This window comes from Xyrauchen texanus, chromosome 2, assembly GCF_025860055.1.
Source record: "Xyrauchen texanus isolate HMW12.3.18 chromosome 2, RBS_HiC_50CHRs, whole genome shotgun sequence".
Taxonomy (NCBI): Eukaryota; Metazoa; Chordata; class Actinopteri; order Cypriniformes; family Catostomidae; genus Xyrauchen; species Xyrauchen texanus.
Window position 1 is genome coordinate 17,011,516 of NC_068277.1, and position 22,988 is coordinate 17,034,503.

The 22,988-nt window shown below is 34.5% G+C and overlaps 1 protein-coding gene across 2 annotated transcripts in view; it reads left to right on the plus strand.

Moving 5' to 3' along the window:
* The window catches only part of LOC127654458 (protein arginine N-methyltransferase 3-like), an 82,984-nt gene extending 60,805 nt beyond the window's left edge, over positions 1 to 22,179 (plus strand). For both annotated transcript variants that reach the window (XM_052141680.1, XM_052141671.1), the window contains exons 14-16: positions 9,221 to 9,271; positions 10,868 to 10,955; positions 21,749 to 22,179. In XM_052141680.1, coding sequence (XP_051997640.1) covers positions 9,221 to 9,271; positions 10,868 to 10,955; positions 21,749 to 21,858 — 249 coding nt within the window. In that variant the 3' untranslated portion in view covers positions 21,859 to 22,179. The remainder of the gene's footprint in view (positions 1 to 9,220; positions 9,272 to 10,867; positions 10,956 to 21,748) is intronic.
* The last annotated feature ends 809 nt before the right edge of the window (positions 22,180 to 22,988 follow it).

Below are 22,988 nucleotides of genomic sequence, written 5' to 3' on the forward strand. Positions count from 1 at the left end.
AGAAAAGTAGTTCTTCAGTCTGTTCATTATTATTTCAGGAGCTCAGTTTTTTTCACAGCAAGGGCAGTATGTCTATTTATGTGTGTAATACATTTTTAAATTAGAAAATGTGACTAAAAAAACATTTCTAAATGTTTCAATATTTGATTATAGTTTGGTCTATTACAGTTTGACACTCTTTTTTGTCCATTTTGCACATCATAATCAACTAAAATTATTTGTTGACAAAACTTATATAATTTTCGTCAGAGTAAAACTGACTACAATAAATATGAAGTGAGGAAATATTGTCAAATTTTATAGGACATTCATCAAAAGACTATTACTATGACAAAAAATAACAACAAAAAATATAATGGTTTGCCAATTGTAAGGGCTTCCATTGTATGACATCAGTGAGTAGAACACTTTTTCAAAATTTCTCCCTTTGTGTATGAAAAAAAAAGGAGTCATATTAGTTTAGAACAATACAAGAGTGAGTAAATAATGGCTGAATTTATATTTGGGTGAACTATTCCTTTAAACTTTTACTTAGTAAACCTACAAATGGCTTATTACTTATAAGTTGACTGCATATTAATACATGAGAAATAATTCAAACTTTTGAAATGACAAAAATCAGCTTTAAAACATAATCAAATGTTATTTATCATGCCGGAAATATCCTTTTATTGTTTGTTTACACCATATGCTAACATAACTTACAGTTAACCAATGAACATGATTTTTACTGGCAACAATTAACTGTAATTAATTGCAGAATGAGGTATCATCTGTAGTTGAGCAATACTTTCTTAGTATAATTTCCACCACATTCTCAAATTCTGTTATGTGTTTAATAGAATTCTGTGGTGGAAATGACAGTGATGGAAATAGAATTTTTACATTTTGGAAATAAAATAACTATTTTGTCCTGCTAAGGCTAAATTCATAGCTAAAATAGTGTGTATCATAAGTACACACATAATATTTTCACACTTTATGCATAATTTAGAAAATACATTTGTCCTAATAAAATATTCTGCTCACAAGTGTTATTCACCTTTTTTCAAGGTTGACCACTTGTCTTGTATTTAATCTCAAGCATGCTCTTTACTGACACATCGACTTAAGATGTTAACAGAATTGTTTGGTACGTTCTGCCACTGTGGGATGTAATTATTTATATTTGTATAATAGATTTGTATAGTTTATGATTTTTGAGGGGGGTGGTTCTCGGTTGCCTCCAAGTCTGAGACAGTCAATCTGCGTATCTTATCACGTGGCTTGTTGAGCGCTTTACCGCGGAGACCTAGCCCCACCAAGAGCGAGAACCACATTATATGTGACCACAAGGATGTTAACCCCACGTGACTCTACCCACCCTAGTAACCGGGCCTATTTGTTTGCTTGGGAAGCCTAACTGGAGTCACTCAGCACACCCTGGATTTGAACTTGCGACTCCAGGTATGGTAGTCAGCGTCTTTATTTGCTGAGCTGTCCAGGCCCCCCGGATTTGTATAGTTTAATATTGAAAACCTAAATCTGAGAAGAGGCCAAAACAGTAAATTCTATACATAAAATACATTTGAAAAGTACCAAAAATAAATGAGGAAGACCTGATAAAAATTTTCCAGGTTAGTTTTAATGAGACCATCATATAACATAAAGAAACTAGTTGAAATATGTTCATAAAAATCAACTCCTGGTACATGAAATTGCTCAGACTTGAAGAAACACATACAGTACAGTATATTGTGACATGATTGATTGTGTTTAACAGTACTAGTTCCAGCAATCAGGAACAGGCTGCTGGAGATCAGTGTTGTCACTCGTATACATACCCACTTTGTTCCTGACATAACGTGCTGTTTCATACTTTTTGAAGCAAGACTTTTTATTTTTAAGTAGAATGTGCTGCCTGGACAATGAATGTCAAGTTGAACTTGTTACATTTAAGGTCAGAAAATGTGTATATATGGAGAACATCCAGTTTTTTTTTTTTTTAAATGTTAATGTTTCTCCTATTGTTAAAAATGTTCCCTTTTCAAGAATGCACATACTGAATGCCCTCGTATAAAAAAATCTATCTATTTTTAGAATTCCGGTACAACCAATTAGCAAATTTTACATATCCTTGTATTTAAAGGAGAAATATTCTGTTGATATTCATAGATGGGACTCTGCACTCTATTTTGCACTGATTTGTCATTTAATTATGGAGGTACCCTAAAAATGGAGGGAAAAAAGCTGTCGTTCCCATGATTGAGTGCATAGTCTTATTCTCCCGCCGACAGTCCATTCATCACATCAGGCTGCCTAACCTTGCATTAAATGAACAGCGCTCTCGTGCTCGGCCGGAGGAAGACAAATAACGCTCGCTCGCTCTTACTGTTGCGCTGGGCCTCAGCTCACTTTGTCCACAGGGACGACAGTCTCTCTCTCTCTCTCTCTCTCTCTCTCTCTCTCTCTCTCTGTCTCTCTCTCTCTCTGTATCTCTTGTTCTCTCTCCCTACCAGAAAAAAATGCCTCTCCTAAATGAGTCACATTGATTTTGAATTTAATTAATGTTTTATATATATAAATATATACATGTATATAGTTTTGGTAAAATTTTTCATTTCTGAGGTTTAAAATAATTATTTTCAAGTCTGTATCATTCAGTTCACATTGGAAAACTTGAAAATCAACTGAGCTTATGCCCACTGCACCATGTACCATGTGTATACTATAAATATGTATCAACATCATGAATGAACTACTTGTATTTTAGGTATAAAATATTTTTGACATGTTTGTTACACAAGAACTGCATCACAGCAGCTGAAGCCCATCTCTAGATAGTTGTGAATATTGTTTGTGTCAGTGGTGGATTACCCCAAAGACACATCACATCAAGTTGCGACAAGAACAATCCTGAATAAAAAATGTATAATAATATAATAATAATAATATATCATGGAGAAGAAGGGACAGTGAATGTTGTCCATCGGTTGAAAAAAGCAACCTATTGAGGTAAGCCAGTTATCAGAGCTGTGAGTATAATAGAGAATAAATTAATTCTACTCTATCTAGCACTGATAATTGGAAGAGCTAAGATTAGATGTTGAAATGGTGTAATAGGTTAACTTCCACATCTGTGTGGTCATTGGGTAAAATCATGTCAATGCTAAATTATTTCCTGCATTTTCAGTATTTCGGCTTGATTAATCAGAGGAAAGTATTATGGTCCTCCACAAACTTTACAATTGGTGATACCACTACCTTGAAAATAAGTGAAAGGCACACTTTCTACAAACAGTTGGAGTTGTTAATTCTTGCCTTCCAGTTGAGAGTTGTTGAAATAGGAAAGGTTAATTAAAAAGATAGATTTAAGTAGTAATTTAGCAGATGCTTTTATCCAAAGTGACTTCAAGTACACTTATTACATTGCAATCCCTCCCATTACCAGCACTGAGGTTTAACAAGTATACAAATATATATTGTTGTACTCCTGATCCCGAATGTTTAGAACCATAAAGTACTAAAGCAATGTTCTTGCCCTACCAATCAACACAAGTTGTCACATTGAAATCCTACCATTGGGTGGACTAGACAAGTTTGTAACACCTAAGTCTAAATTCCAACATTCTTGTGGTTGCTAACTGTATGTACAAATTCACAAAAGCAGGTACAATAATTTTTTTTTTGTCATGATACTACAGACAAGCTTTTAAACAATTTAAATAATAATTGCACTCACTTGCCAAACTTATGGTCCAAGTTTTGGTTTGCATTTTCAAATATTTTTAATTCATGACTGCAACAGTATAGTACTATAGTATAGTATATATCATATATAGCATACTATGTATACCTGTACATGTGCTGTGTTCTGACTGAAAAGACACTTGTTGTGTTACTTATATGAGAAGCATTGCTAAGAGTGTATAAAGAGGTAGAAGACTGCAAAATAACTTTCTGGCTCTAGAATCCATTTGTTGAGCCATGTCATTACTATAGCATTTGTAATGTGTTCTGAATGGCACAGACCAATTGTGCAAATACTCCTTTTAATACATTTAGTTGTTCTGCACATAATGTGCACATATATCAGTTTTATTTGGTTGTGTTTTCCTTTTCCCTGCAATATCCAATGTATCGCAGAAATGGGGAAAAGCTAGATCCATGTTATCACTAGTCCCAATTTATTCCTGGTGTAACATGTCAGTGTCAGGATTTTTTGCAAAAAAAACTTGACTGTATACATTTTACTATTAAGACGCTATGCGAAGTAGGCTTAAAATGTGTTTAAACAGATAATATTTTTATTTTTTGTCAAATTCTTTATTATGATTCCAGTTGTATTGGTTATTCATGTTTTTGAGACTTTACATCTGAAATTAGCATAATTAATTATGCTTCAATGTATTGGCCAGCATTATCCAATCAATGCCAACCATGTTAAAATTAAATTATACATTATAAAATCTGAATCTATATAGTGATTACCGTTGTCCCATGTCTGCCAAAAATGTTGAGTAGTCCTAACATCATCTGCAGCCTGAAACTGAACTTTTTATCGAAGTTTTGTTTGAATGCACTTAGCTGCATAGAGAGCTATAGGTTGCTCCCTTGCTCTCTTGCTCCCTATTTAGTGAATTACTTAACCTTCAGTGTGCTGTCTGTCTGCACTTATCTCAAAATAGTTCGGAATGCACCTTATTTATACCTAACTACATATAAAGCCTCTGACAGCAACATTTTTCAATTTTTTTTATAAACCCATTGATTCTCAATTTGAAAATGCACAGTAAATAGGATTTCTTAGGAAGACATGCGCTAAAGTATGCATCGGTGTACATTGTGTTTAGCAGTGTGATGTTTCGCAATAAATCGCTCAAATTTAAAAAATGGCATATCGGATTATACTAGAGGCTCTACATTTGTACTTAAACATGTTTCAATGTAAAAGCTTAATCAGGTTTCTTACCAGATGTAGTTTTGTTGGCGTTTCTCCCAATGACAAACTCTGCTGGGTTCGGTGCCATGTTGTTTGGTCACATGACTCCATGTGTCAAAATGTTAACACTTTACTGACAGCACAGAATATCCTGAAATGAGATCAGTGGCTTTAAATTAAATTTAATTATGTGTTGCATTCTATATGCAAAAATACAGCATCCACGCATGTGTATGTGGGTTCACACGAGGTTAAACAAATATCAAAAAGTAGCGAGTGCTGAAAAAGTAGGGTATAAAGTCCAGATGCACTGGTCAAGGGTTCAAATTAATTCAAAAAACAAAATAACCATGCCACTCTTATTATCTCATGGCTGTATCCAAAAGTGACTAAATAATAGCCACTTCCAATTTATTCAGTTCAATATTTATTCCCCCCTCAAAAAAATGCTTTTTTATGGATTATTGTTACTGCTGTTGCAACTTCCTCTGTATTTTAGTAGGTTGTAACTCCTTAGATGTAATACGCATTCACGAATGCATGTAAAGACTTATTAGTAGACAGATGTTACCAGTTTGATTTCAAATTAAGTTCTTGGACCCAAACTCCTTGTTATTTGAGGTTGGACAAAAAGAGTTATAACCATTTCATATAGATAAGGGACATGGAATTTTTCAATTTTTTTGCTAAAAAGAACATTTAAAGTGATTTCACTAATGATACAGAATTGAATTTGCCAGCATTTGCCTTGCTCTCTACCCAAGCTCGCACTTATGTAGGTGACTGTGTGTGTGTGCCAGTAGTAATGTCCTTCCCCTCTAATTAAACCCTGTATATTCACTTCCAGTGCGGTGGAACGTCAAGCTCTGAAGGAAAGCTGAATACCTGGAATGGGAGTTTTGGTGGCATTGGTGTGTTTTGTGCACATGTATAAGAGAGATGCCGGGTGGGGGGAGCAGGGGAAGAGCTTGAGGTGGTCGAGTGTGACGCTTTGCATGCGTGAATAAACCCCATCAAAAGCGCATTAGCTCTCCCCCTCCACAGCTCGCCGCATAATTGTATATGGCTGCACCACGCTCTGCTCCGACATGATAGCGCTGGAAAGGGCTTGATGATGAATTGCTCCCCATTGGTGTTAGCGATGATGATAATTATTAATTTTCCCCCGACCTGTTCTCAGACTTGCTGAGCAGCTCCGTGCACCGCCTCCTGGGCTGGGAAACATCTCGCGCGCATCACTTATCTCCGACATTCCCAGGATGTGAAGGCTGAACACTTTGATGAGAATAAAAAGCCTCCGTTTCCATTTGTCCCCCTTTCCCCCCCACCATCTCCTCCTTTTGTGTCTGCTCTTTCACTCCGCACTGGTGCGTTAACGGGGGTGTTTTATTTTGTTTTATTTTGGCAGAGTGTAACTTGGCTCTGACCCCATGTTTTCCGTGCACGTCATCTTTTGTCGGGTCCCGGTTTATTTTGACATTGCTGGGTAATTTACGCTGACAAAAAGGATGAACCCGTTTTTGTACACCCCCCTATATTTATGAAAAATAGCTTGATGGCAAAAGAATATTCATCACAAGCTGTTTTGGTTTAAATAGTACAACAATTATTAATTGATATATGGTAAATACAAATTAATGGCTGAAAATATTATTATATTAAAAGGACTTAAACATTTCTCAATATTTTTAATAATCTTTTACAAAAATGCCAAATATGTTCAAAATATAACTTAGTTATTTCTATAATTAATTATGTAAACATTTTGCTATCTTTAGTCAGAAAGACATTTTTAAACATTGTAACATTGTTATAACAATGTTATGACAGTGTTATTAATGTTAGCATCCATCTGGAAGTTGTTTTTAATGCTTAAAAGAGAATATTAATGTTTTCATGCTGTAAAATAAGCCTGTATGAAGGAATAATGTACAACACAAATCTTTTGTAGAAATGTTGCTAAACCCTTGATTATGTTGCTGTGGCTTTGTCCTCTTAAAGCTATTTTAAAAGAAGAAAGGAGAGGATAAATAATTGGGTGTTCAGCTCCAGTTCAGTGGGGAGGGAGAGTGGGACACAGGCATCAAGCCAAAGCTGTATTGCTTCCCACAAGGTCCCTGAGATACTTCAGGCTGAATTGCTCACATTATCACTGCAGTGTCCCCTGGGAGTTCACAGGGTGACTGCGCTCTGTTTTATGTGTGTGTTTGTGTCCATGTGTGAGAAAGAGTGTGCAATGACACAAATTAGCCATTCATTTTGGGAAAGCCTTTCTAAAATTAGATACTTAATTAAAGAGCTAAATAGGAGCATAACTTTCTTTATGCAAAAAAAAGAAAGTTATAACAGCTTGCCCCCAATCAAACATATTTTTCAGCTGTTGTCATCAGTGACAACAAAGTTCATCTTTGGCTTAGCAAATGAACAAATCCACTTTTCCTACAAATTCAAAAAGTAATTAGGCTTGATTTGGTAATTATTGCTCCACATAATGTCTGAAAGCGTTCATTAAAATCCATAATTGCACTTCCCAAACATAATTTCTTCCTCACACCCTCAGTGACTTTCCATTTGGTCTTTTTTTGCTTTGGTTTGAGAACTGTATTTAATTTAGATTTTGTGTGTTTTATAATACATTTATAAATGGGTAAGTTCTACGAGAAATGCTGATCTTAGAAGATTAAAAGCTTGGGTAACACATTTTTTAGGGATAATAAATTAGACAGTAATTCATGACTAATAACTACACTTGTAAGTGACTAGTTATGGACTAGTTTGACATTATAAAGTTTTTATTAAGCCTTTGTTGGCTGATTTCTTATTCTTGCTTATAGCACCTTAACGTTTGCTTTTGTCATAACAAGAATAGCTAAAAACAAAACATATCAATAGCTATTATGATGCAAATGACATCCTTTATAGGTTCTCAGTACTGTGTGAATGTGTGGCTTGTAAGTATGAAGTACATGTAGAATGCATATAGTATTTCAACAAAGCAGGGAAGGTTAGGGTTAGGTGTTGGTGTATCTGTGGGACTCTAAATTAACAATAAACGCGCTGATGTGATGCCCCTATAATGTGTGGTAGTATTTAATTAGGAGTGCAAATAGCATCTAACACAATTTGCATGTAGTGCAAAGAAGATTCTTTTTGTTGCTATTTTCACTAAGCAACAAAATTATCTGAAATTCTACATTTATTTTATTCTTACAAGTTACTAGCTATTGGTATATTTTGTTTTTACCTAATGAATTCATTGTTAGGAAAAACAAATGTAAAGAGGCTATTAGGCAGGGGTAAGAAATCAGCAAATAAAGGCTTAACAAATACCTTATAATTCAAAACATGTCTGTAACAAGTCCCTTACAAGTACAATTATTAGTCATTAAATTCGTCCTAAAAAAGTCTAATTTCTGATCCGTAATATAAAGTGTTACTAAAGGTTGTTAATCTTCACATTTATGATTTACAATAGCAAAAAAAAAAAGAAAATTAGAGCCACTTTAAAAAAAATTTTTTTGATAGTATAGCAAATATTTGTTATACAAAATGTTGAAATTTTCTGTTTCTAAAGATTGATAGATGAAAAAGATGGAGAAACACACGTAAACAACACATATCACTATACATATTCCATCCTTTTCAGTCTTTAAAATGGAAATGAATTCACCTCTATTTCCTTACTCTTTTATTTTCCTTTTCTCTTTTTACACATTTGGAGTGTTTCATTCCCTTTCAATTGTTGTCTTGCTTACCTCTCTCCTTGTGCTTTTTCTTCTCTTTATTACTATGTTCCCTCTCTCTTCCCATTGATTGTGCTCTTTGTGTGAGCGATCTGGCCCTCGTGTTGTCAGCTGCGTCAGGATTAAAAGCTATTAGTTCTGCATCATTGCCACTACAAGTATGCTCCTGAGATTGATAGAGTTACTCCACTGTCATTGGGGGCAGGTTGGGACAAAATCGGGTACTTTTAATTTTACAAATATTGTGCCTATTGCAAAATTTCTCATCATATTGCATTTAAGCAAAGACTATCTTGCACATAGTGTGTATTAACCCTCAACCCCAAAATTCAGGTTATTTTTCATTTTCATTCTATGTTAAATTATGATTTTATCTTACAACTTAAATTTTTTTATTTTTTTATTTTTTGCAGCATTGCCACAACACAGTTGTTTTTAAACACTTGTCAACGTGTCTTCTGTACCATATTTTGCTAATTACTTTCAGGCAGCCCAAACAATTGTGAGTGTTTACTAGAATGTCATGTTCTAACCTCTCTCTCATATTTCATTCTAGGCCATCGTGGGCTATTTTGACATTTTCTTCGACAAGAACTGCAGAAACAAGGTAAACAGCTAGCAATTGCTGTCACACCTTGCCGTCTTTTAGGCCCGAGGCAATCGCAATGCAATCGCCAGCCTCTCATACCTAAATGCTGAAATAAGCATTTGCCTTCCTCCAGTGACCAACTGGAACAGGCAATGAAATAAGCTAAAGCCATCAGCTACTGGGAGAGTGATCGTACACTGGGTTCTGATAATTGGCCCTTTAAACAGGAGTATTTGGAGGGTTCTACCATTCTTGTGTCCCACTGTTTAAACTGATTTCATTTTTTTGATGCCTGAACATCTGAATTTGCTTTAATGAGCTTGTTAACAACTGCTGCATTGTCTGCAACGTTTCATCTGGTTCAATTTTTCAATGAGTTTTTTTCCCCCCCAGTAATTTTTTATCCTTTGGGTCATTTTTGACCCCCATTGAAAACCATAAAAAATGCATACATTCTTGATTAGTGTTCAACAGTGCTAAAGTAGTAGATTTTTTATTATTATTACTATAAATATTTTATTATTTTTAATAATTTGTGGTCCCAAAATTTGTAATGATGTGGAAAAATGAAATGTATTAAATATTGATGTAGTAACATAATTTGTAAAGGGAAATTAAAAAAATCACTTTTGATATTTAATATCTCAACTATAATACAACTTCTGATTCATTCTCCTTTTATAAAATGAACAGTGTACGTTTTAGAGTTACAATTTTAGTGCATTCCTATTTCAAAAATTAATCTCTATCGACTCCTCCATTGCATCAAATCCATTCCATCCCACTTATATTAAACAATTTGTTGCAGTGTTACAGTGGTTTATGAAGGTGCAGTAGGCATTTTTATTTTTGCCATCTAGTGTTTTAGTAGAAATAGGTCTTTTACCAAAACCCTATTGTCTCAAAATTACAACATTATTTGTTAAAAAAATGGTAAATGGTCTGCACTTATATAGTATAAAAATACTCTCTATGTGTGTTTTTGTTCATGTGGACATGTGCATGTGTGCACAAACCCTGTTTCAGAGGAAAGTCTGCAATTTCTGAGAGAAACAGTACCGACTGGAGCAGGTGGGGGAGCTAAAAAACAGAATGTACAAATATATATATGTACAGTTTAAAAATTTTTACGTCATATTTTATTCATAGCTGTTCCAAAAAAATATATATATATATATATATATATATATATATATATATATATATATATATATATATATATATATAATGTTTTTTTACGTAGATAAACACATACTGTACATTGAAGGTACCCATTTTCTATGTGTTGTCTTTAACTTTCTTTATTCGAAGTGTTTCCGAGTGTTTTTTTTACTTCCTTCTCCCAAGTATAATTTTTACTGATGAGTTGTGCACAATAAGACAAGGCACGTGCATTTGGAAAGTACATGGGGTACATTTTTTGTTTTTTTCCCCCAAACTCTCACTTTCTATTATCTCCTTGTAAGTGTTCACCATAGTTTTTAATATATGACACCAAAACTGAGTATTTACTTTTCTTCTGTCAAGCAGAACAAATTTATAGCACAATAAGATCAATTGTTACTGTTACTTGATATAAATTGTGTTTTAATGTGGTTGTGTTTTGCATTTTAGGTCATGTTCTCCACTGCTCCAGATTGCACCAAGACCCACTGGAAACAGACAGTCTTCTTACTGCAGAGTCCTATCTCTGTCCAAGCTGGTTTGTACCTAAATATATTTGGTTTAACTGTCTTCACACCTGTGTTTGCATGAAGCTCTGTGTAGATGTCTATTAATTGGAAAGTGATCTGGCAAGTACATATGCAGCCATCAACCTTTTTTAATAGACAAAAAAAGGATGTGTCAAGGGCTGTATATCTTATCTTTCTCCATCCTGACAGTTGATTCTAGAATGGTGACACAGGTTATTTGTCAGTCATAGCGAGACAGACAGATGATTGAGCAGTCCTACGGCCAGTCCACATAAACCATGTGTACAACTATCAGTTTGTTCCTTCTGTGGAGAAGTATATGATGATGTATATTATGTCTACTGGGCTTAAAGATGAAAAAACACTTCTGGTTTTTAGACACATTTATTTAGGGCCATTATATTTGTGGATTCCTTTGGCGTTTGTTGTTGTAGCACAAAATTATATGATGAGGTTGTGTGCTCTCTTATTACATTAGGTTTTCACCTAAACTTATAGGTAATTGAATTCACATGAGCCTGAAAGAATTTGGACTTTTAACACATTTTAAAATATGCTAAAATAAGCATACAATAATGCAACTGAATTGGGGACTGACATGTATGCACTGGTGGCCAAAAGTTTGGAATAATGTACAGATTTTTCTCTCATGGAAAAACATTTGTACTTTTAATCACCAAAGTGTGGTATTCAACTTATCACAAGGTATAGTCAGGACATTAATAACGTGAAAAATTATTATTACAATTAAAAAAAAAATACTAATTAAATTAAATCTTAAACTACTTGAAGCAATGACAGCTTAGCAGATCCTTGGCATTCTAACTTTCAGTTTGTCCGGATACTCATTTGTGACATTTCACTCCACGCTTCCTGTTGCATTTGCCATAGATGTGGCATTCTTGTCGGGCACTTTTCACGCACCCTACAGTCTAGCTGATCTCACATAAGCTCAATGGGTTTAAAATCCATAACACTCTTTTCCAATTATCTGTTCTTCAATGTTTGTGTTTCTTTCCCACTCTAATCTTTACTTTTTGATTTCTGTTTCAAAAGTGGCTTTTTTCTTTGCAATTCTTCCCATAAGGCCTGCACCCCTGAGTCTTCTCTTTACTGTTGTACATGAAACTGGTTTTGAGCGGGTTGAATTCAATGAAGCTATCAGCTGAAGACATGTGAGGCATCTATTTCTCAAACTAGAGATGGTGATGTACTTATCCTCTTGTTTAGTTGTACATCTGACCATCCACATCTCTTTCTGTCCTTGTTAGAGTCAGTTGTCCTTTGACTTTGAAGACTGTAGTGTACACCTTTGTATGAAATCTTCAGTTTTTTTTTTGACAATTTCAAGCATTGTATAGCCTTCATTCCTCAAAACAATTATTGATTGATGAGTTTCTAGAGAAAACTGTTTCTTTTTTGCCATTTTTGACCTAATATTGACCTTAAGACATGCCAGTCTATTGCATACTGTGGCAACTCAAAAACAAACACAAAGACAATGTTAAGCTACATTTAACGAACCAAATAAGTTTCAACTGTGATATAATGGCAAGTGATTTTCTAGTTCCAAATTAGCAATTTAGCATGATTACTCAACGATAAGGTGTTGGAGTGATGGCTGGTGTTGGAGTGATGGTCTAGATTTGATCAAAAATGACTTTTTTCAAATAGTGATGGTGCTGTTTTTTTTACATCAGCAATGTCCTGACTATACTTTGTGATCAATTGAATGCCACTTTGGTTAATTAAATACCAATTTCCTTCCAAAATGTAACTTTTTATTCCAAAATGTTGGCCACCATTGTATGTATATGTGTGTATACATATTTGTATGTATATGTATATATATATGTATGTGTGTGTGTGTGTGTGTGTGTGTACACACACACACACTTACAATACAATTTTCTCACCACAATTGTACAGAGCAGTTATCTGAGTTACCATAGACTTTGTCAGTTCGAACCAATCTAGCCATTCTCTGTTGACCTCTCTCTACTACTCAATGAGAACGTGCAAAACGATTCACAGGCAGAAAGCAATTTAAAGACTTCTGATGTATTGTTTCAAAAATCGTAGCACCCTGGTAGTAACAGTCAACCCGCTTTGCTTTCTTTTTCATAATTCAAAGATTTCCTCTCAAGAAGCACAAACATATGTTTTACGACAGTTATGTCAAATGCCCATTTGCTCTCAAGCGTCTTGTGACCGTTTGTTACGTTAAGTTCTGAGATTGATCAAAGAATGTGTCCATGGATCATGGTCTAGTACTGTCACAGAGATTGGTGAGATATCTCAGGACTTATTTCAGTGAAATCCTTTAGGGAAAGTATAATTTTCTGCATAGTATTCCATAAAAAAAATGCTTACAGGACCTTTAATAAAACCATTTTCCAGTGCTTGGGTATTGTGTGCAATTGTGTGTAATGGTCGGTGCTGTCAAGCTACAATATGATATTAAAGTCCATATGACTTATACTCAAGGTTTTTTGAAGCCATAAAGTAATTTTTTTGAATCACAAATAATGTGTTAAATAAGTACATATACAGTCTGCATGTGCAGTACGCTTCAATAAATGAGAGATGCTTTGATGTTGGCACATTTACACACAGCACGTGCAGGGTTCTTCCTAGAGTGTTCCTCCAAAATAAAAGCCAGAGGATTTTAAAGTTAAGAAATTACGACTAAAATTGTATCATTGTATAATATAACAATATCATTATTACTACTAATAATAATAACCATATTCATACATTACAAATTGCAATAATATTTAAATTGACTGATTAATGTGATTATCCTATTACAACTAAAGGGAACACAAAAGAGACCCACTAAAGAATCCATTTCACATTCCAGGTCCACATACAATGTGTGTTAAAAAAAAAAAAAGAAAAGCAATGTGCCGATAGAACTGGCTTCATGTTCACTGAAGATTTTCACTGGAGTTACTGTTCATTTTAAAACTTTTAACAATAAAGATGTTCTTACTAGGCTAAATATTTTTAATGTAATTCTTTTCTGTCTAATTTATTTTATAATGAAATATGAGGTTATAGAAAAAGTTGTTTAGGTGTATGCCTAATTATTGAAAACAAAGACTCGTGTAAAATAATATTTTTTGGTTTTCAGCTCATTGTGTTTTTTGTTTCATTTTGGCCTGGAATTTTTGTCTTTGAATTATCTAATATTATATCATTCAAATTATATTATAAATTAATAATAATATATTAATTAAATATTATATTTGAAATTATTTTGATTATTATATTATACATTGAACCTTCACAAAACACAATTTGTCAATATTAATGCAAGAAAAACACCTCTGTAGAATTTCATACTCACATTATGATTAGTATCCTGCTGAACACATTTCAAAGTGGTTTCAGAATGAAAGCATATTCTTAAGGTGTAAGAAGACAAAACTGTCCTTCAACACAGTTCTTATTGTGTTCTGTTGAAATTTCAATTATTTGTTGCTTTTTCCCCTCCATTCAAACATTTCTAAAGAAAGTGAAAGCTGCGTTAGTCATTAAAACCAGAGTTATTATTTCACATTTTTATTTAGTTTTTTTTCTGCTTAATTTTCAATTTGTCCTTTCAGTTTAGTTTAGTTTTATCTAAAATTATGGGTGAAATACATTTAATATACATTGAGCATAAGCAGAGCATGTGTGGTTGATGGCGATCTCTTTCACGCACACACATAAGCACGCACATGGGCCAGAGAGAGAGAGAGAGAGAGAGCGAAAGTACTTTGAAAGAGTGTGCACTGCTGCTCTCAGCCAGAATAATCACACGTAAGGACATATTCATGTGAAAACTGATGTGCAGTATCAGATACACAGAATTAATTATTGTACTAACTGTAGAGAGCACATCATTATGAAGACAAAGCCAAATCCTGGACATTTAGAGCCAATTTTGAAATCCCGTCCGGACGCTTTTTTCAGGTCTGAAAAAAAGGACATGTCCAAGAAAATGAGGATGTATGGTCACGCTGTGTTACGTTATTTGTTCGCTTGTTTGTGTGTCATTGCATCACAAATTTCATCCTAAAGGCTGGAGTCTGAGTTAAGTCAAAATAAAAATGCATATGAGTCTGTGACAAGTCCAAGTCCATTAAAATTGGACCTGTGACTCAAGTACCCCAACTCTACTAAATGCCTTAAAAATTGCCTTGTGTTTAGTTACCGCATAAGAGTAACAAAGAACATCTACACCTAAAACAAGGCTCTGTATATTTGTAGATGTGAGACAGTGTTCAGGGCTTGCTAACAGATGAAGTGTGTCATATCATAATAGGAATCGAAGAAATGTCATCTGATGCACAGATGGATGAAGGTGCTTTGGTCACTTTCTCTGATACTGCACACCATTATAAATGACCATTGACTAACTGTAGCTGTCCATGGGCAACTCCAGCAGCAGCTGTTTAATGATAGCCATGTCATTCACTTGAAGGACTGATAACACTACTTACAGTATTTATTATTAATACCTAAATGTAACTTTGACCATTGACCATTTTGCTGTACCCCTCAAAAAAAACATGATCTCATTCAATCATATTATGTATTCTTATGTAAAGTTTGGTTCTAGCAAATGTACAAATGCTTACGTGTACTGTTTGAATCGACTAATATTCAATTAATGGAATTAATCAGTTCATTCCAATGGCATTTATAATCAATTAGATTATTTAACATTTATTTAATGCAGTTGACATTATAATATGAACTTTTAACATTCATTCAGTTCTGTGTGAATTCTGCTGCCCTATACAACGATTTAAAGCATTATATAATTTTAACCGAGACTAAACCTTAAAATGGTTAATCATTCATTAAGCATTTAATTTTGTTGGCCGGGGGACACAAAAGGTGTTTTCAGAATATGCCTATAAAACAAAGCTCCATAACACAATAATAAAAGTAATCCATTTAATTTGTTTGCTATAATCCAAACCTTCAGATAAAATTGTTTGAGGAATAGACCAAATTTCAAGCCTTTTATTCAACTACCTTCGTCTCCATCCGCCATAGCACCCCGGCCGTAACAGTCAACCCGCTTTGCTTTCTTTTTCATAATTCAAAAATGTCCTCCTCAAGAAGCACAAACACAGGTTTTACGACAGTTTTGTCAAATATCCATTGGCTCTCAAGTGTTTCGTGACCGTTTGCAACTGCTGTATTCTGCGATGTGTATGTTTGAATGAGATATGACAGATTGACAGTGCCGTTACGGAGTGCATCAGAAGATTTCCAGACATTAATAACTTAAATTTCACTCTCTACCTCACACAAAGCTATTGAATGCCATCAGGGAGCACGTCGGATGGAGCCCTTTTTTCTGAATAAATTATTGTGATTAAATGTATCTGCCTGTTACGTGTTTTATATGCTTAATAAATGGTTATGTTTAGGCGTAGGGGTGGGATTAGCGGCTGTAACATATATATAAATGAATATATTGTAACAAAGATTACATCTTTTTATATTGTTGAAAAATGGTTATGTTTAGAGGTTGAAGTAGGAGATTTAAATTATTTATAAAACAGTAAAAATTTACAAATATATTTATAATAGATTAATGTATTCAAATATATTTGTCATGGATTTGTCAATATTTTACTTTTCTAAAGCTGTAAAAATGTTAAAAAAACAATTACGTTTTAGATGCTTTCAAATGTCCATATTGAACATTTTAGTGTTTATTCAAATGTTCAAGCATGTACGTTTAAATGTTACAAATACTAATGCACAAATGGCTATGGATATTAATGAGATCAGGTTGAAAAATCAAAAAAAGGAAAACGAATATTTGCTCAAATCTGTGTATCTCACTTAAAGGTCCTGATGATTTATAGTGATTGTAATCTTGATTAAGGAGTTGTTTTTCTTGCGTGCCCACTCACCTACAGTACAATAGCTCTGTGATCAGTCTGTATCCTAAGGCTTACTACCATATGGATTTAGAGTCTATGTCTTCTCTTTGCTTCACCGTTGCCCAGACCATATCTGCACATCTGTATTAATGTAAAGATCAGAAATGAATATGAAGGAATAGTTGTTTGAGGGAAAATGCATCAAACACTTACCAAAAGCACCACAATATAACCATGTTTTTTGGATAAAACATCATTATCATTTATAACTTTTGAATTTAAATTAGAATTTTAAGTGAACTGCCATGAATAATGATTTGCTTGAAAGAAATTATTCCAGAGGAAAAAACATATGTCAGTTGAAGCTCAGGTTGATGTGGATGCTCATCCTGTTTGTGTTTGTTTACTAATTACGCCTGCACATGCTCTGGCATCAATTGAATCAGCCTTCATTTTTCATGGTTTAGTTTGTTTTTTTATCGACCATTATAAGGAACACATTTTTTTTTTTTTTTTTTATTAAAGCTTAATTTGTCATGTGTAACCAACCTTTGAGCTGGAATTAAAGAGGTCACTTTATATCTACTCCACAAATGAGGTAATCTAAAACTGAGATTAACAGAGAAATGATTTATTGACTCAACAATGCAATGGCATAACTTGTGTATTTCTGCCAAAGTATACTTAAAACTATTAGGAAGTGCAATCTGTCTCCAGTGCAAAAAGGTCCTTGAGGTGTCAGAACAAGGTTCCTTTAGAGGGAGGTGTGATCATTTGACAGACAGGGGCACTGTAGTGTGTTTGTGATTCCGAAGGCCTGTTTTATGCATCTCCTTTATGGGTACTGCAGATTTACAAGGTAATGTGCTGCAGAGAGCCTGTTTTATAATGCAGCTTTTGTATCTTGTGCTGCAGTGTTTGAGATGACTTTTTTCCTGATAACTGCAATAATGATTAAACAATAAATACATTGATATCTTATGTTAGTTACAATGTCATGTGACAAAAGTGATTTGAGCTTAAATTAATGTTGTAATAGGCTTGATGCTTGTTCTGTAGCATTCTTTATCCTGTATGCAATCACGTTTCTTCAAGAAATGCATCAAGATGTTTTATGTTGTCTCATCCATTTCTCGTTTCAGCCTCCATCACCCTTGGTTGCATTGGCATGTATAATGCAAATGGCACCAGGGGCGGACTGGCCATAGGGAGAACCGGGACTTTTCCCGGTGGGCCGGCCGTGGAACTGTAAAATTCAATTTAATTAACATGCATCAACAGCGTCTGTTTTCACAGATCTTAGACAAGCACTAATCTTTATCTCACCTTTATTTCTACAAAATGAAATCATACAGTTCCTTAAACTACATTCAGAACTTTGACATTTTTACAGAAATTGCAAGGTCAAGTATTTGCACTATTCTTTTCTTGGTTTAGTCAACAAACCTCAGAAGACTTTATTCAGTCATGTATCAAAGCCCACTGGCAGTAACTGAGTAAGTGATTATTATGAAGTGCAGACACACAAGTTGGATCACACGTCTGCACACAGCCAATTTCTGGAGGGCACTGAAGTTTAATAGATCTTTCTATCATTTGTGCCTATGCTGGTCATCAAGAGATAACTCATGTGTGTGTGCATTCTTCTCTCTTCGTAGGCAATATATTGTGATCTGTCAACCCTTTCACTGCACGGTTGATTTTAATTAAAGGAATTCATATTAGAGCAATTGTTTTCACAAAAGATGTCCAGACTTCAGCACTTGCTTTGTGCTCTTTTGAGCAAAAAATTAAAAACTTTTGACAATCTCCATTCCTGACATTGTATTTCGTGACTTGTTTGCCAATACATTTTTACAGTGCTTACAAGAAAGCACTGAATTTATATTCCTCAAACATTCTGGGTAGGGATTTGCTCTAAACCCCTTGGGTTCAGTACAGGTTTAGCTAAACAGATAGCATTTGTTGCATGATGTTGATTTACCACCAAAAATTATTTTGACTTGTCCCTCCTTTTCTTTAAAAATAAAGCAAAAATTGGGGCCTGGGTAGCTCAGCAAGTATTTACGCTGACTACCACCCCTGGAGTCACAAGTTTGAATCCAGGGCGTGCTGAGTGACTCCAGCCAGGTCTCCTAAGCAACCAAATTGGCCAGTTGCTAGGGAGGGTAGAGTCACATGGGGTAACCTCCTTGTGCTCGCTATAATGTGTGGTTCTCGCTCTCGGTGGGGTGCGTGGTGAGTTGTGCATGGATGCCGCAGAGAATAGCGTCGGCCTCCACACACGCTATGTTTCTGCAGCACTTACAATGGAAGTCAATTTTTGGAAGGTTTCAAAATTTGAAGCGTTTAATTTTATAAGGACAATTTCATTAATTCTTCTGTTAAAACTAATGTATTATTTGAGCTGTAAAGTTGTTAAATTGTAATTTTTACAGTCCTTTTAGGGTTTGTTGACATTACTTCCATTGTAAGTGCATCACTGTAACCCAGATTTTAGATTTTATTTAAAGGAGCAGAATGTCAAAATTCCTTTTTATGGTAATCAGTAATTATGCCACAAATGCTGTCAATTGAGCTTAATTTGGATTGATCCTGGAATATTCCTTTAATACGAAGTAAAGTTTAAAAATGAGTTCATCCTAAACCACTTTACATTCAAAAATGTGTTTGGTAAGGCTTATTTTATTTTTTTTTTAGTTTTGTCAGCTTGATACTTTTTATAACATATAAAAGTGTTGTGAGCGATTATGAATATGAACATTTACTCAAAAAATTGCTCTTTGGCTGAACTCGATTCAGTCGTGGACAGCGGTTCCATGTGAGTTCTCTTAACTTAAGATTGTGTATTCTCAACACAAACACTTTGTGTAGAAGGAACTTATATGAATTAGGTAAACACAACAAATATAGACATGTCAGTGTAACTCAAATAAATATCTTTAATTTATTTAAGTACAACCTATGAAAGTAAATGTTTGCAGGCTAAATCCATGCTGGTTTGATGCACTAAAGAGTATAGTTTAGTAAATATATTATGATTAATACAGCATTTGTTCAACAAATTAAGAAATCAATTTCATGTGCAATATTACCTGTCCTCATCATTACCTCAAGCTCCACCCTTCACCATAACGGTAACCCCTAAAACACCAGTTTAACAGAAACTCTTCTAAATCTCAACATGTCAAAACATCAAACACCAAGACGTATGCCACTTTATATTCATCTTGCACAAAAACACATAAAATAACACAATTTTGACATTTACTCTCCCTATCGAGTCCCATGCAAAGCATACCGGGAAATGGAAATCCCCTGCCCAGTTTCATCAATGCTACATTAACACCACAAAAAGTATTCATGTTGTCCCAACTCAAATGTATGAAGTAAACTTTCATTTTTACACATTTAAATGGATAGAAACCAATGAAATCAAGTTGTTGAACAAAATGTTCTAGAATTGTGTTGCTTTAGTTTGTTTTAATTAAGTAAATTGAATCTTTTTTTGTGTGTTTTCTGCTTGTCATTTCATAAAAACATAACATGTAGCAACTTTAAGATTAAGTTTAAATATCTCCCATTGACTTACTGTACATTGATAGATTATTCATTATTCAGTAACCTACAGCAATTAAATCATCATAATGTGCAGGTTATTGGTTCAAACTGAACTGCAACTGGTTTCAACATACTTAAATGTAATTGATTGTATAGTCCATTCATAAACGTAACCATTCACATGCAGCCACCTTTACATTACAAAGTCACTCTGTTGATTCCTGGGGTGACTCCAAAGGCACATTCTGATTGTCACAACAATGGCAAGGTGCTCTGATGCAGAATTTACACTGAACCAAAGCCTAAACTTTAACACTATTCTTTTGCTGTCTTGCAAGCACTGTTATTTTCAACAGGAAACACAGATCTAGTTACTTTTACACTCCTTACTGGTGCTTGCTTCCAAGAGTAACAAATAATTTAACTTAGAACTCAAAATATATATATTTTTAGCCTTTCTTTTTTGTTCCATTTCATTTTTACCCTCTTGTGAGATGGATGAGGTAAAGGTAAACTGGTGAAGTTTACAGAAGCTTATGTCTAATGGGTTCTCCATTTTTTCCGTCTAGCTCGACCTGCCTTTTTTTTATACGTTTTTTTATTTTTATTATTATTATTATTATATTTTTTTATATATTGGGAGGTGTGATCATTTTACAGTTATAGGCAGAATAGAACCAACATGACAATCACAGCGCACTGTGTGATGGCTACATGTTAGTGCTCCCATCACCTTATATGAAAAAATGCTGCAGTCAGCATTTGTCGTGCATGTAACGTGCAGCAAGGAGAGAAATGGAGGAGGGATGGCTTGTTTGCCAAATGGGTAAACATTCATTTACTGCTGGCAGTGAAACGTGAAGTTAATCAAAGTGATTATCTGGTGTAATCATCGTCACTGTCTTCAGGCTGTCCTGCAAAAGCATGCTGCCTGTATTCATACTGTAGTCATAGTCATACTGTAGCAAGCAGCAGCTTTCTCCACCATCTGGAGCCAATCGGCATGTCAGCCTCCCCATCTCCCTAGATTCTTTCTCTTAGCTTCTGTTTTGCACTGTTTTCAATGGGACAGTGTGAGGCAGAGGTTAAAAAATTCCTTGTGATGTCACACTTGGTTTTCACAGAAAAGTAATGCAAGATATGCTTTTTTGGCTGAATTAACTGTGAATATAAATTAAAAAAAAATTATGTTATGTCTAGTATGTGACATACGTGTCAGGAGAGCTCAAATATCTCACATTTCAAGCTGGTGTGAAGGCTGTCACCATGAAGATCATGCTAAATTTTAATGATCAGTGTCATATCATAATGTTTTTATCTCTATCTTTCTACTTTGCATTGTGCAGGAGAAGATCTTCCAGGTCACATTGCAGTACATAAGAACAGAAAGGACCCCAGAACACTGCTAATTACTCTCTCCCTTGCTGGCCAGAAGCAAACCTACAGCCTACATTGAGGGGACTTGTTTTGCTGATGGGAAATAGCATCCAGTACTTAAACCAATCCAGTCTGTTATAACTCAAGCATTCTATTAAAAAGTGTCTTTTCTACAAATCGTCACTCATGGATGGTGTTTATTATAGACCAAAGGTGTCAAGCTGATCTTACTGTGAGACACATAACAGGACTATAATACTGAGTCAATAATATGTATAACTAAGCAGGCTTACTTTTAAGCCACTGAGTTTTCTTAAGGTGCTTAAATGCCTCCAGCAATGGAGGTAGTCCTATTTCCCTTCTGTTTGAATAATGACTGAATGAATATCTTAACAAATAAAGGCTGCCATTGAATGCAAGTGGTCAGTTTATGTTAATTTGACAGTATGTGCAATTTTAAACATTAATGCGACAGGGCTTTCAAAGTTACTTTATGAATTAAGTTATACTATAGTAAACTTTGTATAGTAGCCTAAACTATTCCTTATCAGAACAAATTGCTCCAACTGAAAAATGTTTAAATGAAATAGAAGCAAAAAATATTTCCTCTTAATATTGAGCAGTTGGTTACAAACCACAGAAGGGTCACTTAATACTTTAGTAGTCAAAGCCCACCTTGTTTCTTCTTACTCTGCTTTAAAGACTACGTATAAAGGTGACACGGAGAGAGACGCAGAAATCAATAACAATTATTCTCTGTTCACAAAGCAATTAAACCTAGAGCGAAGAGCTAATCCAGCCGTATAGAGACTTATCACAGGCAGCCGCAGATTTATGATGGTCACTGCAACCGCGTGCATGAAGAGTGATATCACTGAGAGCACTTCAGACTGAAAATAACAACCTACCAACGTTATTGCATTACGTGAGTTGAACTAGTTGTACATTTGGACTTGCAATGCACTGGTATCACTTTTAATAACTTGCATTAAGTCATTAATACAAATTAGATGATGCTTCATAGATCAGAAGTTAATATGATTACATTTCAGTATTATATGTCCTGTTTATTTGTGAATATTATTGTAAATTTTTACCAATAATAGTATAATTTCCTTCAAATGTTATGTGCAATTCAGTGCTGCGCTCTTAAAAATGGCACACCAGAGGATGATGCTTGAGTGCTCACTGCGGTGTGGTTACACTGAA